Source organism: Peromyscus eremicus, chromosome 13, assembly GCF_949786415.1.
Source record: "Peromyscus eremicus chromosome 13, PerEre_H2_v1, whole genome shotgun sequence".
In the NCBI taxonomy this organism is placed as follows: domain Eukaryota; kingdom Metazoa; phylum Chordata; class Mammalia; order Rodentia; family Cricetidae; genus Peromyscus; species Peromyscus eremicus.
In genome coordinates, this window is record NC_081429.1 from 46,784,481 (window position 1) to 46,808,205 (window position 23,725).

Genomic DNA, 23,725 nt, shown 5'->3' on the forward strand with positions numbered 1-23,725 from the left:
GAGTCACTGGGGTGACGGAGTCACTGGGGTGACTGACTTTTGAAAAGTGGAGGAGAGAGAGTGACCATGGCAATAGTAGTTGCATCTTTGATAAACATTGTGTACTTGTTGGGTGCCAGGCACTGTACTTGGCGGGGAAACGGTGTAGAAGGAGAAAGAGGAGCGCGACAGTTTTAAGATTAGGATTTTAGAACACAGACCCGAATCCACAGAGTGATGACGGAGGGCTTGGACAGTGACAAGAAGGTGATAATCTACGGCGGTTAGGTGGAGAAAGAAAGGGGGAAATGTTCAGGCAGAGAATTCAGAAAAGGGACCAGCAAGGAAATGCAAATTCCAGACCTGAGAAGGTGGCAGGATTGGGCTATTTGTTTCTGATATGAAGTACCTGGAAGAACTGAGCCGGATGTTTGTTTAGTCGGCAAGTTAAACACATCAGAACTTAGTTTTCAAGGAAGCCTGCTTTGATGAGCACCTCCACCTTAGACATCGGACAGTTCCTTACTCACTGACCCCCTCAACAGCTTACAAACCACACTTGCAGTCACCTTGCTTGGTGAATTCATGCCACTTGTAGCTCATGACTGTTTATGCTGCACCTACATCACATGGATCTATGACCACATCTTGTATCATATAAATCCCGTACTTCAAGCATGGTAGCTGTATGAATACTTGTAATGTGAATGTCGAATGAATATGGAAACCACCCATTGGCTTGTGGGGCATTAAACACCAGCTGTGAAGCCCAAAGCTGATTTTTAGTTATGAATCTGATTCTTATTCAGAAATACAAAGATTTACCTGGTCTGCCTAAACACCAGTCAGTTTAAATGTTACCAAAATAAAATCCTTTGACAGCCACAACATATCTAGGTATGCCATTGGAATATGTCCTGAACAGAATAAGGTCCTGCAGCCAGAACACTGGGTAGATAGAAGTGCTTTGGAGGCGGTAAATCTGGACCGAGTCACATTTTGAATTGCCATTAGCGTTTCTTTTTTGAAGCCTTTAGAAGATAGAGTGGAAGTGAGAGGCGAGTGTGCAAGCTAGCAACGTCATTTTATAGAAGAGTCTAGAGGAGTAAAATGGAGAAGACCTTTGGAATACAAGCTTATTTTTACCATCAAAGTGTTCTTACCATCTTGCAAGGACTTAGGAATACCTTGGTTGAAGATTTGCTAAAACTAACCTTTTTTGGTGCCCCTCTATTTACCACGTGAAAGTTTTATGCTCTGCTTTATAATCTTCTGTCTTTAATAGGTCACTTGCTACATAGGCCAGGCTGGCCTGGAACTCAGAGATCTGCCTACCTCTGACTCCTGAGTACTGGGATCAAAAGTGTTCATTCCCACACCTGGTACCTTTCATAGGTCTTAATCGCTGTCTTTGAACTTATTTTTACTGGATAGTTAGAGATGGCAAGCGGTCGTAATGAGATCCATGCCTCCTGCCGCACAGTGGAGAGCAATTGCATTTGTTATGATGTACTATGGACAATAGAGGTTTTGTCTTATGTCTCAGAGATTTTGTAATAGGCATTCTGTAGAATGACATCCAGTTCTTGTGGTCATAGAATCCAGGCCCAAGTCAGGGCTGGCTCTGGCTGATGGCTCCAGAAGCTGTCTCTTTGACTCTTCGATTAAACAGGGTTTTCTGTGCAGATCAACTGGTAAAGTTGACTTAGTTTTATAACTTCTTCAAGTCTGTCTTGAACATCAAAATGGGACCATGGACAATCTTTGCTTCTGTTTCTTGCTTCTACTGGCAAATCCTAGGGGTGTTTGGAGCATCTTAGCTGCTGAATTGATGGAAATGAAAGAGACTGTGTGATTTTGTTATTGAGGTTCTATGGATTTCACAGGCGTGAGATAGTCCCTCTGGGGCGCCAGTTTTCGCTCTCCTATGGTAGTTGAAGTCATCCATGTGGTCCTGTTGAACTCTTCAGAAGTGCTCGGGGAGTAAATACCAAGGCATCAGACCCATGGGCAAGAGCATTTCAGACACTGGCCATGAAAGCCTTCTCTGCCCTTTGCCTCCGGTGTCCTTTGCCTCTGATGGTTACTTCTCTCCTTCCTTCCCCCACAGACATGCCTGGAGTTGGAACGCTACCTCCAGACAGAACCCCGACGGATCTCTGAGACCTTTGGTGAGGACTTGGACTGCTTCCTCCATGCCTCTCCTCCCCCGTGCATTGAGGAAAGCTTCCGGCGCCTAGACCCCCTGCTGCTCCCAGTGGAAGCCGCCATCTGTGAGAAGAGCTCCGCAGTGGACATTTTGCTCTCTCGGGACAAGTTGCTATCTGAGACCTGCCTCAGCCTCCAGCCAACCAGCTCTTCTCTAGACAGCTACACAGCGGTCAACCAGGCCCAGCTCAACGCAGTGACCTCATTAACGCCCCCCTCATCCCCTGAGCTCAGCCGCCATCTGGTCAAAACCTCACAGACTCTCTCAGCCGTGGATGGCACGGTGACGTTGAAACTGGTGGCCAAGAAGGCTTCCCTCGGCTCGGTGAAGGTGGGAGGGGCGGCGGCAGGGGCGGCGGCGGCGGCGGCAGCCGTGACACCAGCTGGAGCAGTTAAGAGTGGACAGAGCGACAGTGAACAAGGAGGGGTAGGGGCTGACACCTGCCCCGAAAACAAGAAGAGGGTCCACCGCTGTCAGTTTAACGGGTGCCGGAAAGTTTATACAAAAAGCTCCCACTTAAAGGCCCACCAGAGGACTCACACAGGTAGTGGTACAAGTTGGCCGCAGGTCATTTCTTCCTCTTTTGTGCGTTCCCCTTGTGGTGGGATGGGCTGCTCTTAGAAGGGGTTGCCTTCGTGCTCACACTAGGTGGGCACAGAGAGGCAGGAGGGCTGGCTAGGGATGTAGAATGGCTCTCACTTCCAACTCTAGGGTCTTAGGTTCTCCCAGCGCAGGACATGGATTTTTTTCACTGCCTGGCTGAAGGGAGCTGGTTTCAGAGGCAAGGCCAACAGTTCTGAGGCCGAAGGGAGGAGGCTCTGGAGGTGTGACTCACAGACACATGTGCCATCCCCAGTGCCTCCACACTGGCATTTGTCAATGTTTTGCGAGTGTGCCTCTGCAGGTTGGATCCACAGTAGAAGTTGAAGAGGTGCATTTCAAAACATTCACAGTTACCCAAAGTAGCCAGGGTGTCCCTAGTCACTCTTTCCCCAGCATCCCTGATTTTTTTTATCAAAGTCACCAACAGCAGGAGGGTTTCAGAGTTCATTAGACGTGATCATCCTATAATTAATTGGCATCTCCTCTTTTGCATTGTTCTCTGGCGCGTGCTTTATGGAGAGATGGCAGAATTGCTTTTTAATGAGCTTGTTACCGAGAAGAAGTTGTTAAAGTGATTACATGGCTGTGTGTGTGTGGGAAGGGTAGTGGTGGGGGAGGAGATTGTATATTTCACTCAGGATTCCTGTGCTGATTCCAAGGAATCGTGTTGGTCTTTGGGGTAGTGGGGTCATTTGGAAGTGAGGGATTCATACAGAAGAGAGGGCAATTGTCATTTCCTTTAAAAACTGTCTTTGTTTTCAGTTTTGGGGTTTGGAGCTTGAGGTGATGTCTCTTCTTGGTCAGCTAAAGTGCCACGAGGAATAGTTACTGGGATTGGTGGTTTGTAAGTGGGTCACTAACGGTGCCTCCCTTGTATGGTTTTTGTGTACTGCTTAGGGAGAATCCCCAAAGGTATAAGAGCGTAAGAATGTTCTCAAAGTAGGTGATGGCCTGTGAGGTAAGAGAAGTGCCTGGGGCTAGATAGGTTGTGCAGGCCTTTCAATCCCAGCACTCAGGAGGCAGAGACAAGTGGATCTCTATGAGTTCTAGGCTAGTCTGGTCTAAATAAGTGAGTACCAGCCTAGTCAGAGCTACATAGTAAGACGCGGTCTAAATACACAACCAAGCAACCCAACAACAATATAGCTCTGAAGGTCTCTCTGAGCGCTGATGTTCAGGCAGTCCATGGGATGTCTTTGTGTGACCATAAACAGTTTTCCTGAAGGAAAAGACATACAGTGTGAGGAGAAGCCACTGATGTGAACCTCAGTGGTCCTCTCATGAAATGAAGATGACTAGTGTTGCTTCCTATGTCCTGACTTAGGCGTACACTCATAGGACTAAGCTGGAAGCACTATGTGGCTCTTGCTGGGTTTCTGAAATGGTCTCCCTAATATAGCTTTTGGATCTCATGGCCCAACTTTAGAATCCTATCAGAATCTGAGCTCAAGTTCTCCAGTTCCAGACACTAAAGCCAAAGCTTCCTTCTGTTTTCAATCTTTCCCCTTTCTCCCTCTCTGGATACTATCAGAAGTCACTTTAATTTTTACTTCTTTCTTTGTTGAGTTGGGGAAGAAAGTAATGACAAGATGCTACAGTACTCCCAGGCTGCAGAACAAAACTCACTCCTCTCCCCCTAGGAAACCAAAGAAAGTAAAATGAAGCGAGAACATTGAGATGGGCCGGGTGGTGAAATACATGGCTGTAGCCTAGCTACCTTTCCAAACGTTTGACACTAACCAGGTTACCTCTTGTGTAGAAGCTGGGCACCTTTAAGGAACAGAGACTCAGGGAGTGGTGGGGGAGAATCTGGAGCATTCTCTTCTTTCTACCCTGTGACCCCAGCAGAGGTGTTCGAAGGGTAACTGTGACGACTGATGCATTATTTGGGAATTTGCTCTTTGAAAATGGGTCCTCACAGTACCAAGATGGAGCTTGTTGTGCATGGCACCTGCAACCACTTACTTTGTGATGGACGTAAGTGCCAAGATCCCTCACCACAGGAAATTGACTGAAGCAGTCAGTGTGCAGTGTGAGCAAGGCAGTGTTGAATAGCAGTTGAGCAGGATGGTATAGTCAAGTCCACTGGGGTTTGTGTTGTGCCTTTACTAATTCCTAGACTTATGACCTGTATACATTGTCTTCTCCGGGCCCCATCTCCCCATCTATAAGAAGGATGAGTGCATCTGCATCAGAGTTAGTTTCCAAGATTGAATGTGCCATTTACTTGGCAGACAATAATAGCTCATTAACAGTTGTAGTGGAGTTGTTTTGTTATTGTTACTATTGTGGTGATTTGAGTTATTCTCTTGGTCTTGACATTGGTTATTGATAAATGAGTGAAACAGCTTTATGTAAACTAGAAATGAGTTGATTAGCTAGAGCTGAAGAAAGATTGAGCGTCCTCAGCCACAAATCCAAAATCTTCCAAACTCCAAAACTCTTTTTTGGTGTGTATGTATGTGTGTTTGTGGGGGTTGTGGGTATGTGACACACATGCCTCCATGCCAAAAGTCAGCATTCAGTGCCTCCCTCAAGCTCTTCTCCCTCTCAGTTTTAGAGACAGGGTCTGTTATTGAACATGGAGCTCACTGATTGGCTAAGCTAGCTGGGCAGTGACCACTCAGGATCCTCCTGTCTCCACTTCTCCAGCTCTGGGATTACAGACCACACTTGATATCTCTCTATCTCTCTATCTCTATCTCTCTATCTCTCTATCTCTCTGTCTATCTATCTATCTATCTATCTATCTATCTAAAAATAGATTCTTTTCTCTTACAGTACGTCTTGATCAAAGTTTCCCACCCTCCACTCCTTCCAGCTCCCCTGACACCTCCCCTCTCCCTCAGATCCACTCCCCTCTTTGTTTCCCTTCAGAAAGGACAAGCCTCCAGGAGACAACAACCCAACACAACAAAACAAGATACAATCAGACAAGGCAAAAATACTCATATTGAGGCAGGACAAGCCAACCCAGTAGGAGGAAAACAGTCCCAAGAGCAGGCAGAAGAGTCAGAGACATATTAGCTCCCACTGTTAGGAGTTCCACAAAAACACCACGCTAACAGTTATAGCATATATGCAGAGGACCTGGTGTAGATCCATGCAGGTCTGTGCTTGCCTCTTCAGTCTTTGTGAGCCCCTATGAGCCCTGCTTAATTGATTCGGCAGGCCATGTTCTCCTGGTGTCCTACATCCCCTTTCCTACAGTCTTTCTTCCCCTTCTGAGCTCTGAGGAAAGGGACACCATGGAGACCTCTTATTTAGACTCTCTCTCTACATAATGTCTGGCTGTGGATCTCTGCATCCTCTCCGATCTGTTGCCAGAGGGAGCTCTCTAATGACTGCTGGATAAGGCACTCATCTATGAGTATAGCATAACATCGTTAGGAATCATTTCATTGATTTTTGTTTTGTTTTGTTTTATGTAGGTGCTGAAGATCTGAACCCAGATCCTCAGGCTTACGTGGGAAGTGTTTGGCCAACTTGAGTCAACTGTGCAGACCCTCTGCAATTTTTTTTTTTTTTTTTTTTTTTTTTTTTTGAGATCCCCATTTGACACCACAAGTAGATAATTCCATGCCTGGCTTTTTACACAAACCACGGTCAAATTGCAGGTCAACTAACAATGATTTGAAGTATTCCCTTCACGCTATGTGTATAATAAGGTGTCTACGAGACATAAGCGATTCGTTTTTTCAACTTGAGCCTTCTACCCAAGATTTCTCATTATGAGTGTGCATGTACTTCAGAAAGTACAAAGTCTGGGACACTTCTACACCCAGGCGTTTTGGAAGGATATTCAACATGCTGTCAAGTGACTCCCATGGCTGATTTGTGGGTGAGGAGGGATGATGCTGTTAGACACCAGGGTGCAGGGTTAAGCTGGCCCTGCAGGCTCCAGCCTGGGGAAATTGGCAGTGACGGAGAATATGGCTTTCCTCAGACAGCAAGGGAAGCAGTCACCCTCCATCCTCAGACGTGTGCTACATCTAAACTGTCCTGGAAGATGAACCTGGAGAGACAGGAGGGGGTGCTGTAAAAAAGAGAAGTAGAAGGGAAGAGGAAGCGGGGAAAGGGATGGAGGATGGGCGAGGGAATATGAATTAATTTGGATTAAATGGATGGGAATTAGAAGTATTTATTTGGAATTGGTGTGAATGGGGCACATGGGGAACTGAAAACGAAGGCGATAATTTATGTGGTGTGGATGAACTAAGAGTAATGAGAAAAGCATGAAGGGTAAAATCAGACGAAGTGCCTCCGTATAAAGGAAATGGGCTGGTGAAAGCTCAGGGCCGAAGGGATGCGGAGGAGCAGTGGGGACTGGGTTGGGAGAGGGTCTGCTTGCTGATAGAAGGAGCGCAGTGTGGAGAGCGCTAACCAAATGATGAGTGGAGTGTTTGAAAATGAGCTGTGGATGGATCCAGGCAAGCTATTCACGGATAAGATTCACTTCAAGTCAGTGGAAATATTTCTTATTTTTCTGGTGTTTGGGGATAGAAAAAGAAAGGCCATAAGGAAAGGATCCCAGAGAAAGGCGAGAGATTGGCATTTTTTCTCGCGAGTTATATATATTTGCCATATCTCTTTTATATGGTAATATGTTGCAAAGGAGACACAGTCGCAAAATGAAATGAAGTAAAATAAAATGTGTGAGCCTCTGTCTCCTCCACATAAAGACGATACATTGTTGGTGACGTGGATTCGCTCGCATTGAGCAAGTTCTAAAATGTTATTCATTTAGTCTTTATATAGACGGGATTTATGAGGCTGGAAAAGACATGCACTTTTTTTTTTCTTTCTTTCTTCTGTGACTGTTTTTGAAGATACTGAATCCTGCAAAACTTTTTGGCCCAGAGAATATCAAGCAATGGGGTCTTTTCTTTTCTTTTCTTTTCTTTTCTTTTCTTTTCTTTTCTTTTCTTTTTTCCTTCCTTCCTTCCTTCCTTCCTTCCTTCCTTCCTTCCTTCCTTCCTTCCTTCCTTCCTTCCTTCCTTCCTTTCTGTAACAGATGTTCAAGTTGGTAACTTGAGCACACATACTGTTTTCTAAAGGAGAAGGTAGAGATGGGGGGATCCAGGGTGGAGGGGCAAGATGGTGAGGCCGGAAAATGGGTGACAGGAACCTTGAGGAGATGGATCCAATTGAAGGGAGGAACCTTGAGGAGATGGATCCAATTGAAGGGAGGAACCTTGAGGAGATGGATCCAATTGAAGGGAGGAACCTTGAGGAGATGGATCCAATTGAAGGGAGGAACCTTGAGGAGATGGATCCAATTGAAGGGAGGAACCTTGAGGAGATGGATCCGAGTGAAGGGAGGTGTGTGTAGGAGTTGACATGTCCTTTACTCACATTTTCAGGAGACATGCCATTGCACACCCCTGACACCCCCTTCTGATCCGGGCTATGGTTTTTCTCGATCATTGACTTGCTGTGATCACAGTTTTCTTCATCCATCTGCCTACAAGTGGCTGAATTATCCTTTGCTTTTGAAACCAGGAGAACGTTCACTCCCAGTGTTTAAGAAAAACCTCTCCGTTATGCTCATTTTCAGCAACACACGGTTTCTTCAGACGTGAGCAGCTTTCCGCACAGACACAAAGCTGTTTTCCCCATTGCTTCTTGATCTCTTCTCAGGAGAAAGATGGCTGAGGTGGAAATGGTGCTGTGTCCTTGGAAAAGGCCTTCCTTGTTTAGCGATTCCTAGAAAAGCATGTCCACATATTCAGAGTGAGTTGGGCAAGGTCAGGACAGAGGTCAGCAGTTAAATCTTGGGTTCAGGCTCACTCCAGAGGGAGAAATGAAGGAGCCTGCTCTCTTGGGGGCTCCTTGGGGAATTCTTTCTGTGGGATGGGGTGCTGGAAGGTTACGTGCAGGAGAGGGCATAGGTTTTACATGAAGGAGTGTAACAGGATACTTTCCAGCTAGTGGAACACAAGGGTGAAGTTTGCTTTAGCATTTAAGTCTGCTGTGGGGCAGTTTTAATTGAAATCGAGGTGATATAGTTTATTTTCAAATGAAAAGATGAATAAAAATATTTCAAACAGAGGGACGAGTGTGGGTGTTTGGGAGGTAAACAGAAGTGATTATAAATAATACACATAGTGAAAGTTCTTTAAAATCTGAGTGTAATTTGTTTATTTTCCTTCTTCAGCAGACACTTTAAAAGTACTGCTGTATGCCAGGCATTGTTTACATCCTTTACAAATGTGATCCCTTCAGTTCTCATGTTAAATGGTGTGGCTACCGTCTTGTTTTACATATAAGGAAATGAAATGACTCAGGGAGGTCAGATAATTTTCTCAGCATCACACAGCTCAGGGATGATTAGGCAAGGATTCGAATCAAGAAACAGTGCTCAGGTCTGAGATTTTAACTTCCATGTTCAAACTAATGACAGAGGGAAGTAAGGTTTTTTTCATAATCTATTTTGTTGTTGTTGTTTTGTTTTGTTTTGTTTTTCAAGACCGCTTTTCTCTGTGTAACAGCTCTGGCTGTCCTGGAACTCTTTTTGTAGACCAGGCTGACCTTGAACTCACAGAGACCTGTTTGCCTGTGCCTCCCAAGTGCTGGGATTAAAGGCATGTGCCACCACCACCCGGCTCATAGTCTATTCTTAAGAGGAAATGGAAAACACAGTTTAAATATAGATGGACAATGAAAACTTCTGTAAATAGTTACAAGTTAAGAGCACCTTAAATATGCTCTCTTTAGGCACCTGGGACTCAGAACAAGGAAATAACCAAGTTAGCTACTATTATTCTGGTCATTACCATCTTCAGCTTTAGGATTAAGGAGAGACTTGCTTGCAGATATTCCAGTTTGTGTGTTAAAATGACAATTATTAATCACTATCCTGGGGGGATAAGAAGGACAAGGAATATCACACATAGGAGAAACTGAGATTCAGGAAGGTAAAAATGGCTTAGTCTAGACTGTGTAATCCCTCCACTGGCGGAATTACAATTTGACCCACATCTCCTTCCTGTCTTGTGGGTTTTCATCCTTTGTACCAGGTTGTCTTGCTTCCTCCCTAATTTGTTCTTCAGCAGTCCCTCAAATGGGCCTTCCGTGCTGACGTTGCTGTCACCGTGGCCGTGACAGTTTTAAGAGGCTCATGGTTTCAGGGCACAGTCCGTCATGGCTGGAAGATGGTGGCAGGCAGGTGAGATGGCTGGTCCTATTGGGACTGCAGTGTGAAGTCGAGAGAAGCGAGTTTGGATTCTTGTACTTTCTCCCTCCCTCCCCCTTTTTTATTAAATTCAGCCTGGCACTGCAGAACAGGGAGTGGGGCTGCCCACCCCTAGAGTGGGGCTGCCCACCTGTTGAACGTCTAGGAAATGCCCTCACAGACACGCTAGGAGCTTTTTACCCTGAGGTAACTCTAAATCCCGTAATTCACTGCCACATTGCCCACAGGTGAAGACACCGTGCCCCTGAATGACCATCAGAGAGCAGGGAAGGCCGTTCTGGAAGGAGTCTGAAGAGAGAATGGGGGCATTGAATGAGAGCAAGGGCTTTCATCAATGCGGGGGTGGGGGCAGCATGGAAGACTCCCAATTAAGAAGTCACTTTTCCCTTTTTGGATGGGTGTTTAGTGATGCTGTTCATGTTTTTAAATGACGGGAATGTGATAATACACTAATTTATATAAATAGAAGACCCAATTCAAGGTCAGGCCTATCAGCGGGATAAAATTAAATACCTCAGCATCCAACTGTAGGGGGTCTATTGGCCCACTTTCAACATCCTCAGTGCCTTAGATAGGGCTCCTTTGAATTTATACAATAGCGACTGAAATGGGGACAATTTAAAGACATTAAAGGGGCCTTTAAGATGCTAAGACACATGGCTGCTAATGACGTTTATCCATGTGTTGAGGCGGAAACTCATTAGGCCTCAATTATGGGATGGGAAGTAGAATAAGGGTTAAGCGCTCAGTTCACAAGGTGGGGGGAGTTTAATAGTCTGGATTTAGCCTGCTCAGGAGCTGGAAAAGAAGATGTATGTAGGAGACAATTGATGGGAGAATTTTATGATTCAGAGAAATCTAGACTTCACCACATGATAAGCTAGTAATATGAAAGCTCTAAACATTTATGAAGATAAATTTATCTAAACACATGTTGGGTAGAATGGTTTAAACTCAGCATATACACAATAAGCACATTAATTTTATCATTATAGTATAGTAATAAATATAGGCTTTGTGGGACGCCTATTCCAGATGTCCTTTTAATGGATAATTGGTGTTCACACAGTAAATAAGTATGTGAATATAAAAGAACTGAGAAGAAAGAAACATGAAATTAATCAGTATTTTATTGCTCTACTAGAAGCTCTTCCTTGCCCCATCTCTGAGAACATGTTTCTTCTGGAACAAAAGCCTAAAATGGGGTTTCATAACAGTGTTCCATTGGAACCTCTTCTCATGAGAGTGTACAGCCAGGATGGCGGTAGGGCATCTTCTGTTATGGAAAGCATATTAATAGCTATAATGATCACAGTCTTCCTGTGTAGATGTCAGGCTTGAGGGACACGAAGTGGAGCTTTGTAAGGAGTAGAGGTTGAAGGAAAAGGTTCTCTCAGGAGAACTTGCTGGAAGTAGACAAGAGATTTTATGTCTCCTGAAGTGGAGCAGTCATGGAGTTGATTGTTTGAATTGGGGGGAAAGAATTGAGCAATTAAAATCCATCAAAGGACGACAACAAATAACTTGGACGTGGTCCTTTTCTAAAAAGATAAAACCAACCCCTGTGAAACATGTCTTTGAAGGGATATGTGTGCACAGGTGCACGTACACATGTGTAGAGGCCACAGGACCACCTCAGGAAGCTGTCTACCTTGTCTTTTGAGACAGGATCTCTCACGGTGACCTGAGGCAGGCTGATTGGACCAGGCTGGCCAGCAGGCCCCATCTTCCCATCTCTTCTTCCCCAGTGCTGAGATTTCAAGTGCACCCCAAACACAGCCAGCTTTTCTGTGGGTACTGGGATGGAACTCAGGGCATAAAGATTGCATACCAAGCACTTAGCTGACTGAGCTGTACTCCAGTTCTTGTAGGGTTTTTTTTTTTTTTTTTAAGTTACTGTTTTTGTTTATTTAACAGCAAGAAATATATGTATGTAGTATTCTCATAGTAGTTGGCCCCTTCCTTTTCTTCATCCCTTCCTGTCCCCTCACTGGTCCAATATATACCCATATATTCTCTTCTACTTCTGTGTGTGTGTGTGTGTGTGTCTGTCTGTCTGTGTGTAGCTCTCTCTGTCTCTCTGTGTATGTCTCTCTCAGTCTCTGTGTGTGTCTGTGTATGTGTTTGTGTCTCTCTCTGTCTCTGTCTCTCTCCCTCTGTGTGTGTGTGTCTGTGTGTCTCTGTGTATGTGTGTCTCTGTCTCTGTCTGTGTGTGTGTGTGTGTGTGTGTGTGTGTGTATGTGTATGTTTGTGTGTGTCTAGAGTCTGCATGAGTGACTTCCTTCTTACCTTGGGTTGCTCACCCATTCATTCCTTAGACCTCTTCCCCTGTGCCAAGTCCTTCTCCACTTTCACGTCACATGTGTATTTACACTTACGTCTAGGTTCCACATCTGAGGGAAAACCTGCAGCATCTGTCTGAGTCAGGCTTATTTCATTCTATTTATTAAGTTTGAATCTAGTGGAAGTTACAGGTGAAACCTTGACAATGCATCATTGGGAAACCAGCTTTTCATATACAGCACTTCTGAGGAGCCAATGGAATTGCTTGGGAATCTGGGCTGCTCTGCTGACGAAACACCTACCAGAGGGAGAGAGTTGACCCTTCCCAGCAGGCAGTTCCTGTTGCTACCCTAATGGAGGCATACTGAGGGCCCCAGGTGATCTGGTTTCCTCAAATCCCAGTTCCTTTCTTCTTCATTCCCTACCCAGACACCTCAGTCCCCTTCTCCAATTCTTTAAATTAGGATCCAGTAACAGGAATGAGGTTGATTGGTGACTTACATGTAGCTGAGTATAACAGGATGATTTCTCCTTTTAATTTAAAAAATTCTCAATTATGGAAGATTATAGAATTTTCAGAGTCTTTAAGGAAGTCGGGAGACATGACGGAAGTATTAGAAGTGACTCCATCCCTGCATCTTCCTCTCTGGCTTCTCTGGCTTCCTAAGCCTAGCTGCTCGCCAGCCTTATATACAAAAATGTCTGGACACGACAGTTACCATATTAAATGTCGGTGCAGACATGACCATTAAAGTAGTCAAACGGTAGCCACTTTTTAACATGCTTGTTACTTGGCCCCCCCAAGGTGGGAGTTACTCCCCATTGTTATAGTCTCCTGTTCTCAGATACTGTTCTCAGTACTGTAACCTTCGGGGCTTATGCAGTTGGTCCCAAAACCCCTGAATCACTTAGGAATGCATATAGTGACAAGAACTGTAGCATGGTTTATTCTGTATTTCTGTTGCCTTACCTCTTCCAGCACAGTTAAGGCTTATGGAGGAAGTTGGCTAGGGATTCACCCAGAATTGGACCCCATAAGCCTACAGGGAAAGGAAGATCAAGGAATTATCTATCCGGTTGCCAGTTCCTTAGGAAGCTTAGATCCAGCCTTGCTCTAAGCCACACCTCCTTGGTAGGCCCTCTCCTCTTGTGCCCTCATAGCTTCTCCTTTCTGCCCTCCAGAATTGAATCTGCACTCCAGTGAGATCTCTTTTGTTTGCGTTTTCAAAATAAAGTGCCTTTATAATTTGGACCGCTTTTATGTTATAAACCACTCATTTAGTATCCTAACATATACTCAGGTTTCTTTTTTTTTTTTTGCCTTCAGAATAAAGCCTCATTTTTATCACCATGATGAACACTAAATATATGGAAATCAGGAAGGTGGCGCATACCGTTTTCAGGAACTTGTGTTTCAAAAATTCCCAAGTGTATTGGGACAAAACGGTTCCACCTACTTCACCAGATGAGCTAAAGATAATAAAAGCTGTCCGTCTTTTTGTTACATCCAAGAAGGTGGATGCTTTCTCCCAACTCTCTTGCCTCCTTAGGTGTGCTATGCTTTATGGCATCTTCTTCTGGGTCCATCGTTTCCATAGCCGGGGAGTCTGGAAGACAGACTATGCGTTGTTCTTATAGCTCAGCCATTGTCAAAGGCGGAAGAGCCTAGGATTCTGGTGGGTGCCCTGAGAAAAGTAAAACTACCAGTGTTTGCCAATGAACAGAATACAAGGCAAAGGTTCACCCTCGCACATATTCCACTGAATATCAACATCGAGTATAGCTGGAAATATATTTTAGAATAACTGCGGGAAATTCCTATTTAAAAGTTCTCTGTCTTCATCTTGTGTGTTCATGGAGTTTGATGTCACCTTAGTGGGATTCATTGCTTGGTTATGAACTGATAACATGGAGACGGTAGCTTCCTTACAATGGGATACACAGCAGCCTTCGCTTGCACTTGACTTGTAGGACGGAAATAATGATTGCTGATATTGAATTCTCAATTGCTCATGAGCCTGTGGAAACTAGTATTGGTATTTTAGAAAGAGCAACAAAAGATACATCTCCCTTCTCTGATACAGGTAATAAGACATTTTATGTTCCTAGTGTTCAGGAGAGCATCAGAAAATCAATATGAATAAATTCAAGCACACAGAGGATCCAACCTATTTGAAGATGCAGAGCATAGCCAATGATAGTATGTATTAGAAATACTTTGGTTTCACTCATATGCAAACGCTTGCACAAAAGGTTTCATAGGTTCCTGAGACGTTTAGGCAAAGGGAGTATTGCTGGCTTTTCTTTTTCTTCATTCTTTGTTGTTGTTGTTTAGTGTTTCAAGGCTTACAGCTAAACTGAATTTGAAACTAAATACTGTCATTACAGAAGATTTTTTTTTTTCTGAGTTCTTCCAATTTCTCTGGGGACAAAATAATGGTTGCTTGAAGCAGAGGAGAAACAGTAATTAGGGCAAATAGTAATACTGTGCATGATTGAGGAAAATGTGGGGTGGGGGAGAGGATTCAACAGACAGACTTGTACAGCTTGTTACTAGGAAACCACATCAGCATTAAATACAGTGTGCTAATTGGCTATCCTGTTTCTGCCTGGGTACCAGCCTGGGCCTGCTACACAGCTGTTTCTGCTCCTTCTGGTTGCTAGGTAACTGCATCATTTCCCTCCCCCCCTCCCCCTTTGTATTCTGGAGGGTAATTGGCTACTTCTGCTCCTGGTGTTGCTGCTGGGTACCAGTCTGGGCCTGCTGCTCTGCTGTTTTCCAGAGGGATTTCGTGGGGGAGGGGAGCAAAGGAGAGAGGAAGCGATGCTGGCAATTAATGGAGCGTAAGTGCAAATTCTACACAATGTCTGGCACCTGCGTCCCCTCGTCCTGCTTTCTCCACTAAACCCTTTAGCTCTGAAAAACACATTAGGCTCTTGAAGTCTTTCCTTTCTCTGCATGCCTTACGAGTACAGTTTAAAAGAAATAAGGCATTTAAAGACCAATCACATGAATGATAGATTGGGTCTTCTTATGAGGGAAAAAAACAACAAAACCTGGCAGAACATTACACACTGGCATCGGATACAGGCACCAGCAGAATCTGCACAAACATTGAAATCACTGTCGCTGACAGAGCAGCGGCTTAAGCGTCTCCAGGGCAGTACCACTTTCTCCCTTACACGGACAGACTTCTTTTGTAAGCCTTCTCCTCCATCCACTGCGGGCGCAGACAGTACAAAACAAAAGTAAGCCCAAACATAATAGGATTTCTCCTGGTGGTTTTGTTCCCTACAAAGTGGTAGAGGAAGGCTCCTGGACCCTGCTGACTCGGCATTGTGGGTTTTGTTCCTCTGATGTGCGCAGCGCATATCCTGTGCTTAGGGACAATGTGTTGTTGCAGCCGCAGAGAATTATAATACGTGTCTTGCACAACTTGATCACCAGTGACAAATGACCAAATATGAAGCAAAATAAATCTGTAACCAATTCTGGGATTCTTAATAGAATTTTTTTTCTTTGTTGTTTGTTTGTTTTTTAAAGCAAAAAAGTATAATTACAGTTGTCATCACCCGTTCCAGTAGAAGTTTCCATTTCATCATTACTGAAATTCTCACTGGAAGTGTGAGGAGGATTCTTCAGATGTGAAGTCATGCTCCAAGCACATTTCACTTTAAATGGTTGAGAAAGTCTTATGCAAATTGAGGCCCCTTGAAGAGACAGCTCTCTCCCCTGGGAAGGGGCTGTTTTATTGAGAAAACTCGCATGTTGTGTGACTATACGCAGAGCCAGGGAGCAAAGGGGACTCTGACGTGACAGTCACGGCTGTGGCCGGTTTCCCATCCTAATGAGATCACCGGGCCCGTTTGGAAGTGCAGCGGAGGGAGAGCCTGATGCGGATGCAGGCCCTTCCACTGTAAGTCAAGATCAGGCTCCGTGAAATCATTTCTGTTTAACAGGCCTTTAAAATCAGTGGATGGACTCACATTGGGCTAGGTGGATGGAGACACTACGGCATGTCCCATAGGTCAGTTGCAAACCAGCTGGCCATTAGTTGCATTCAGTGAGCAAGAGACAAACCTCACCTTCAGAGGGTACCACAAAACAGGTAGAGTGATATTCCCACTGTCTGCATTAAGAGGACCAGTTCTTAATCACTCCTAAGTATTGTGCATTGAAAAGATGCAGCCAGTTCCTCACGTGGCACCACCAGAAGTCAGAACATTCCTTTATTGTTTGACGAGTTTTATATTCCAGTGGGGAGAACATTGTTAATTGGAAGGTTTAGTCATTGTTGGTAGCAAATTGCCAGAATAACATTTTTTTAAGTGTGCGTTGATTGTCCCTAGTTGACTTAAGCAGTATATGAATTAAAAAGTCCCAAGGAGTCCTGAGGGTTTACCTGGCCCTATTTGTCTTTGTCTGTTACTTGGATATGATAATATGGCCTCACTGTATTTCTGACCAAGGAAGCTCCAAGTTGGGGGGGGTGGTCTTTGAAGTCTTGGGTGATTGTGGTTAGTCCCAGTGACAGGTGGACATCAGTACACACTTCTGAGTTCCCTTTATACTCTCCGAGAGAACAGATTTATTGTCTTTGGGCATTTCCATTTCTAAACATGCAGGTATCCCGTCAAGTATGCTTTGGCCTTTGAAGAAAGGAGGAGAACCACATAGCCTCTTCAACTTTTCTGTTCTCAGTCTTAAAAAACGGGCTTGCTAATTCTCGTGCTTTACAAAGCTAATGCCTGTTCTATCAGGAAAGGCAGTTGGGATGTCTGGACAGAGGAGTCTGATCACCTGAAAGGATCAGTGCTAGCTTACAGTGTGCCTTTGTGGGGATCTGAAACGGCCCCCAGCATAGGGAGCTTGGGGGTAGAGCTCAGTTCTTCTTCCCCCTTCAGCCTTTTAGCTGGACACCGTGTGTTTACTGTCTTACATGGTCACCTTCTTACTAGGGTAGTGACCTACCCAGACACATGTTTCTTCACTCTTAAGCACTGAGGCTAATGAGGGGTCAGCAGGAACATGAAAGTTTGAGGGGAAACTGAGGCTTCCTCTATCTACATGGCTGAACAGCAGCCCACTGCCTGTGAACTCAAACCTTTGATTCCAGCTGTTTTCCACAAGTGTGAGATCATCAGTTGCTAAATACAGTGGTTCCCAGCTGGGGGGAGGGGTTGCCCTCGGGGGACATCTGGCAAGGTCTGAGGATACATTTCATCTCCCATCTTGGTGGGGGTGGAGACTGGTAATACTAGCATCTGGTGAATGGCGGCTAGGAGTCTGCTGAATATCCCATGATGCACAGAGCAGCCTCACAGCTGAGGTGGAGAGATAGTTGCCTGTTACAGCCTCCTCGTCATCTGCTCCCTGAGTTGCTATAGACAACTTGAAAAATATTTCCTATCCACTTAAGATCATGATCCAGGCCTTCCCTTCTGTTTAATGGTCTTTGGCAATATGGACCAAATAGATGCATTACATACATTATTATTTCTGTTGAGACTTGGAACATATGCTGTTTCCCCCCCTTAGGAGGTAAAGGAAATCACCCTGTCTGCTAGATGCTTACCTTTCTAGATTAACATTCGCGAACATCATCCATACTGCTTTTGCCGAAGGCTCCTGACCTGTAATAATTTGAGATTTTGCTGAGGCAAAGATTTGAATTACACGAGCTTCCAGTTTGCTGGAAGTGGGCCTAGTTCATCAGGCTCTGCACCGCCACGTGGTATTGTCTTTCTATACCTGTCTGCTCGTGTGGCGTGCCCACAGGGATTTATGATACCCATTTCCCTGCCATCAAAAAGATGAACTCTCACAATGCAGAAATCAGAGAGATGTATTTCCAGCCCCAAATGTTACTTTTATTGAGGAACCTTTGCATTGTATTTGATTTGCTGCTTCGATACATTTTCTGTCACTCACCGTTGAGATCTGCAACAGCACCGTAAGGAATATCCTGGAAGTGTTTGGAATTTGTAGGAGAACCATGCTATTTCAGATAAAGACTTAAGTGGTGCAATCTAATGCACAAGTACTTTATATGTGCATTTTGTGAGGAGATGTGAATTATGCATTGGCCCTTTTAGCTGTATTCACATGCATAGAAAATAAGATTGTCAGCCATGCTATCCCAAGATACAATGGACAATATGCGAGTATAATTGTGTGGCACTCTTCTTGCTGTTCGGACATAACACTGCTGACAGCATTGCTCTGTTCCATGTGGCTGTGGCCGAGTACGTGACATCTGTGGCTTTCCCATGGATTAGCTTATCCGTTGCCACTTGGAGAGATTGCCATTAGTGAGCTGGCCTCGTGGGGTCACAGGAAGGGTCATGTTTTGGATCACAGTTGTTATTGGACCTTGGTTTTAGACCCTGTAGGGAATCAGTAATATTTATCCTGATGACCTATAGATGCAATGGTTATTTAACCAGCTCCCCAGAGCAGATGTGCCAAAGAAAGGAGACGCTGAGACATTGTGACTTGGGCTGGCTATGGGGGTGAGAAGGCAATTTGGTGCCAAGTCTGGGGGTGGCTGTTTCTATATTGTTTCATTACCCACGTAAGCCATAATGCCCCTCACATCAACATTCATAGCTCACAAAGCTCACTCTCTCACTCTCTCATTTAAATCTCACCTGCCTCTGCCTATGAGTAAGTTATTCTCCTTCCTTTGTTTTGTTTTGTTTTGTTTGTTTTTAATCCTGGCGTGATCAGACACCAGACGGCCTGGCAATTGAACCCGGGCCCTCTGGAACATCAGTCAGTGCTCTTAACCGCTGGGCCATCTCTCTCCTCTCTGAGTAAGTTATTCTCATACCCATTTTACAGATGAAACGGACAACAGAAGATGGCTGATGTCATCCCTGGTGACTGTCACAGAGCTACTGTTTCCCCTTCAAGGCCTGTTGTTCCTTTGGGGAACCATGACAACACAGGCCGAGTGCACTTGGTTGTGTTAGGGAAAATAAATGACGCACTAGTTCTTGTTCTGCTTAAGTCACACGCAAGACAACCATCATAAGAAGTACCATCTTGCCCAATGGGATGACAAATTCAGAATAGCTAAGAAAATGGAATGTCTTTATTCTGTCCATGGGTTTCATTAGGGAGTCCTCAGTCTTAGGTGGATATTCTCAATCGCAAGTTAGTCTGAACGATGCAAACAAATGTTAAGGTGTAGATTCTTGAAATGATATCTAATACCAGAGAATTGGCAGCAAGAAGTGTAAACAGAAAATTCTCCCTGGCCCCATCTTTGGTTATAAGGCTGGAAAGTCAAATGAAGGTACCGTAGGGAAATTGAAGGATGCTCTGTGTGAATGGGTCTCATGTAAGTTTTACATTCTGATTTTACTTATTTCAGAGTCTTCCTAGTTGTTTTTGAAAGAATAGTTTCTGTCTGTGCTTTTATTTTTGCCTGTATGGAAAATATGAAATTAGGAATAATTGCGTTTGGTCCCTCCCCTCCCACACCCACTCCCAGTTTTCTGAGGCTCATTATGGACAAGCTAATTGTCTTCAGAAGAGGAAGCCATGGGAAATACAGGAACTGTGTGTCCACTAATGAGCAAAAGCACTAACTTGGGCTAGTGTGGACTATGATCTCTCCTCTGTATTCAGAGAAAGCACACAGTGAAGAAGAATGGCTATTCTCTACCACCCTGTTTAAAGGATGTATAGGGACCACAAAATGATGGGCACTTACATTGTCTTCTAGAGATCTGAAGGAAACAGAGATACTAACACCAGCAGACAAATTCCTAGAAGGCAAAGGGAACAGCACACATTACCCCTCAGGGCTCACTCTTCTGAGGACTGCGGATTTTCCTTTGTGTGGTCCTCTATTTTCATGAATCATTGTGTTCTCCAGTCTATTTCTTCCTTTCATTTTCTCCCACCTGCCAAGGAAATAAACTTAAGAAGTCATTGTAACTGGCTTGCCCCACCCCCGTCCCCGTTTGATAATAGATTTTAGCTTGTTTGCCGTGTACTGTTAAGTATTTAGAGGACTTTCTAACCCACCTACATCTCCTCACTCCCCAGCCCGACTGCCACAGGTTTTTGTGCGGTTTTCCTTGGTGTCCTTCCTTCTACCCAAACCAGAATGTTTAATGATCAAAGCCAAGGCCTGGAAAGAATCCTTTGCAGCCAAGGAAAGCCCTGCATGCACCCTCCCCACAACTGTCGCCACGTGGCCTAGAAGGGCCATGGGCACAAAGCTTATTAGATCAATTACCGTGGGCTCACTGTTCAACTTTATTTTTGATCTGTGGTTAGACGAATACAGCAATACTTAAAATTAACTGAAAAGCTTTCGCTCTGTTGAGGCGTTAAATCTTTGTATACACAACCGCCATTGTCCAAACACGAGTCCTTTCAGATGTGATGTAGAGTCCAACCACTGAAATTTTGAGTTCTGCGGGTCAAGGGGCCCGTGGTGACATGGTTTGAAAAGTCACCTGATAATTCTTGTGTGAGTCCTGCAGCAAGGAGGGCTGGGAGCCCATGGAGCTCCCTGCCTGATGCCCCGTCACAAAGAAGATCCGGCTGGCAGTTGGCAGATAGCTTGTGTGTGACAAGTAGGGGTGGGGGCCCGTCCATGAAGAGGCTGCTGTATATGGGGGGCCAATGGGGAGCACTTGGGAACCATTGGGGCCCAGACAGTGAGGCAGCCTGGATGTGTAGAAAACAGCAGTTATAAAATATAAATGTGTTTATTATTTCACTGGGCCCATGCTATATAATTTTACACAGTCATATTTGTGATTTACGGCTGAAAGTCCATATGGAGGGGAAGCTTGCTAATTTATACAAATTGACAAGGAGGGCTCTGAAGAGGTTCAGAGTGGAAGGAGGAGACGAAGCTGGGAAAATGGTCTCCTGGAACAGCCTTTAAAAGGTGGGGGCAGGGACTGCTCTGTCAGAGACTCCTTTGTTCATTTATTTTGATAAGCAGAGCTTGGCTTTAATTATTCATGATAATGCTTGCCCTGGAAGGAGCAGGCCTCCGATGTCACGGCAGCCGCAGGCTGGTGTTCGGTTCTCTGTACAGTTAACACTGAAATGCCTGCCCCGCTTCTCTTCATGAGATTTCCTGTGCTTTCTTCACCTGAGACCTGAGAACTAGTTTCATTTACACCCAGTGCCCTCTCCGGGGATTCGTGTTGGCTGGAGTATAGGGAAAACGCTGAGTTTCTGGAATGTTCTGAACAAATTAGGGAGTCCAGTGGTTCCTTACCTGTGCTAGTCCAGTGAATTCTTACAGGGAAGGCAGTATTTTTTTCCAGTTCAGGGGCTTGGGTGACTGCATTTAGCAAATGGTCATTGAGTTGAGCTGACCTTGAAGCCCAAGTATGATTGTGAAGCTTATTCACCTGCAGTGTTGTGCTGCAATTTCCTAGGAAGGAAATGAAGAAAGGGGGTACCAATAGCAAAGACCCCACCCCTGGCAGCCCAGTGGGTCCCATTTGCTGCACTTTCAGCCTCGTTCCTGGACTTACCGTCAATTACCATCATCATTTCCGGCAGCATTCCAAAGTGGTTCTCGGCTTAGCAAAATCTGTAGCTAGTTGTTCTGAGCTCTTCAGAAAGAAAGCACTTTGGAGCAGTGTGCTCTCATTCCACCATCCCCAGGGCATCTCTGATGCATGCCTCTTGAAGGAGAACTTCGTGCAGGCTGGCAACGGCATCCTCGGGTTACTTGATAAACCATAAATATTAGCGATCTAACGCTGAGTGGCCCATCCGCTCTGCACACAGCAGAGCCCTGGGAGACAGCCCTGATACACACCCCCTCCAACCAATTGCCATGTCTAAGGTCACTGCTAACTATGATTTGTATCTACCCACTTCCCCAACTCTGCTGCTGTGAATGGAAAAAGTCTATGTTCTAACCACCATCTTCTTTCCCTGGGATGCTTGGAGAGACTTCTAGAATCCCTGCCTCTCTTCATCCAAAACCATTGCCTGCTTCCACCCATTCTCTACTGTGTAGTGCGTTACATCTTCAAAGTCAAGTTCTGATGACGTCTGGCCTCCATTGAAAACCTTCCAGTCCCATGCTTTGTTCATAGAGTGAATTTCAAGATGTTAAATGTGGCCGTGCTTTTCAATAGAAAGATGATATGGGCATCATATATATAATTACAATTTTTCTACCACTTCCAATTAAGAAGCAATCGATTGCCCCCAATTAATTAATTCTAATACCGTTTTATTTACTCAATATCCAAAATATAATCTCAGATGCAATCAATATAAAGAATTACTGAGCTGCTTTGTATCCCTTCCATTACTGCTCCCTTCCCCATTCCACAGACTGCAGTCCTGTGTGTATTGCTCACTTTGGATGCATCTTCATTCAGATCACTCACCCTGGGAGTGCTCAGGCTCTGCTGTGCTCGAGGCTCTCGGGATGGTGCCAGTCTGTAAGCCTGGACAGTCTGGGCCCTGCCTGTTCTCCAGTCACAGTGAATGTGTCTCCCTGGTGTGTGACAAGGCTTTTTCTGGGGAGATGGAACAACACCACGTCTACTCACCACAGAATAGTGGTCCACCAACTTGGTGAACCAGTGAGTTTTCTTGAGGTTACTTACAAGAACAGAAAGGACAGCTGCATCACCACAGTGTACCCCTGCGTGGATGACAGCTCACAGAAGCCGGGAGCCTGGTGCACACTGCACAGCCTGCAGGCGGCTCAGCCGAGTTGGAGAGTGTCCTCTCCAGGTGCCCCAGTGGATCGAAACCTCTTCCGGTTTCTGCTTCTTGCGGACAGCTGGTCTACTCTCAGTCATCTTTGTAGCTTGTCTTGTCTGAGAGTGACCCTCAGCAGTCTTTATTATTGGGGGGGAGGGGTCTCGTGAATCTGGTCAGTTTTAGGGACTTCCTGAAGCTGTTTGGGGTTGTTTACTTCCCGTCTTAAGGAGCTTCCCTGCAGGATGAAGTGTCTCCGTCTGGGAAGACACTGCTACCTAACGCTCTGCCAGCAGCTCACACGCTCCAGTTCCCCGCTTTGCTGGGGCCGGGTGTAGGAGAGGATGTGACAGGGGGAGGAGAGAGCCTCAGTCCCCGTGAAGACCTTGTGGGAAGTAGTTTCTGGCAAAGTTTACAACCGTTACAGACACGGGTGAAGAATGAAGGCCTGCTTCGCCATTGGCCTTCTGGCTTCCATTTTGGATTTACCTAGAACTGTTCCAGGTAACAAAGATGGGGGAGAAAGTGAAGGGAGGAACATCAGAAAATACTGATAAAGCTGATGTGCCATCTTGTCTAAGAAAAACGGACTACCTACCTCCACTACTGTCCAATAGCCAGTAGTAGTATTCTGAGCACCAAACGTGAGGCTTCGGAGGAGGGCTTCTGGTCTTTGCCGGTTACATTCCTTTGTTTCTTCATGTTTTTTTTTTTTTTGTTGTTGTTGTTGTTGTTTTGGTTTTTGGTT

General features: G+C 45.0%; 1 protein-coding gene across 1 annotated transcript in view; it reads left to right on the top strand.

Moving 5' to 3' along the window:
- Window positions 1-216: 216 nt before the first annotated feature.
- The window catches only part of Klf7 (KLF transcription factor 7), a 50,167-nt gene continuing 26,658 nt past the window's right edge, over window positions 217-23,725 (top strand). The window contains exons 1-2 of the mRNA XM_059278124.1: window positions 217-246; window positions 2,090-2,732. Coding sequence (XP_059134107.1) covers window positions 217-246; window positions 2,090-2,732 — 673 coding nt within the window. The remainder of the gene's footprint in view (window positions 247-2,089; window positions 2,733-23,725) is intronic.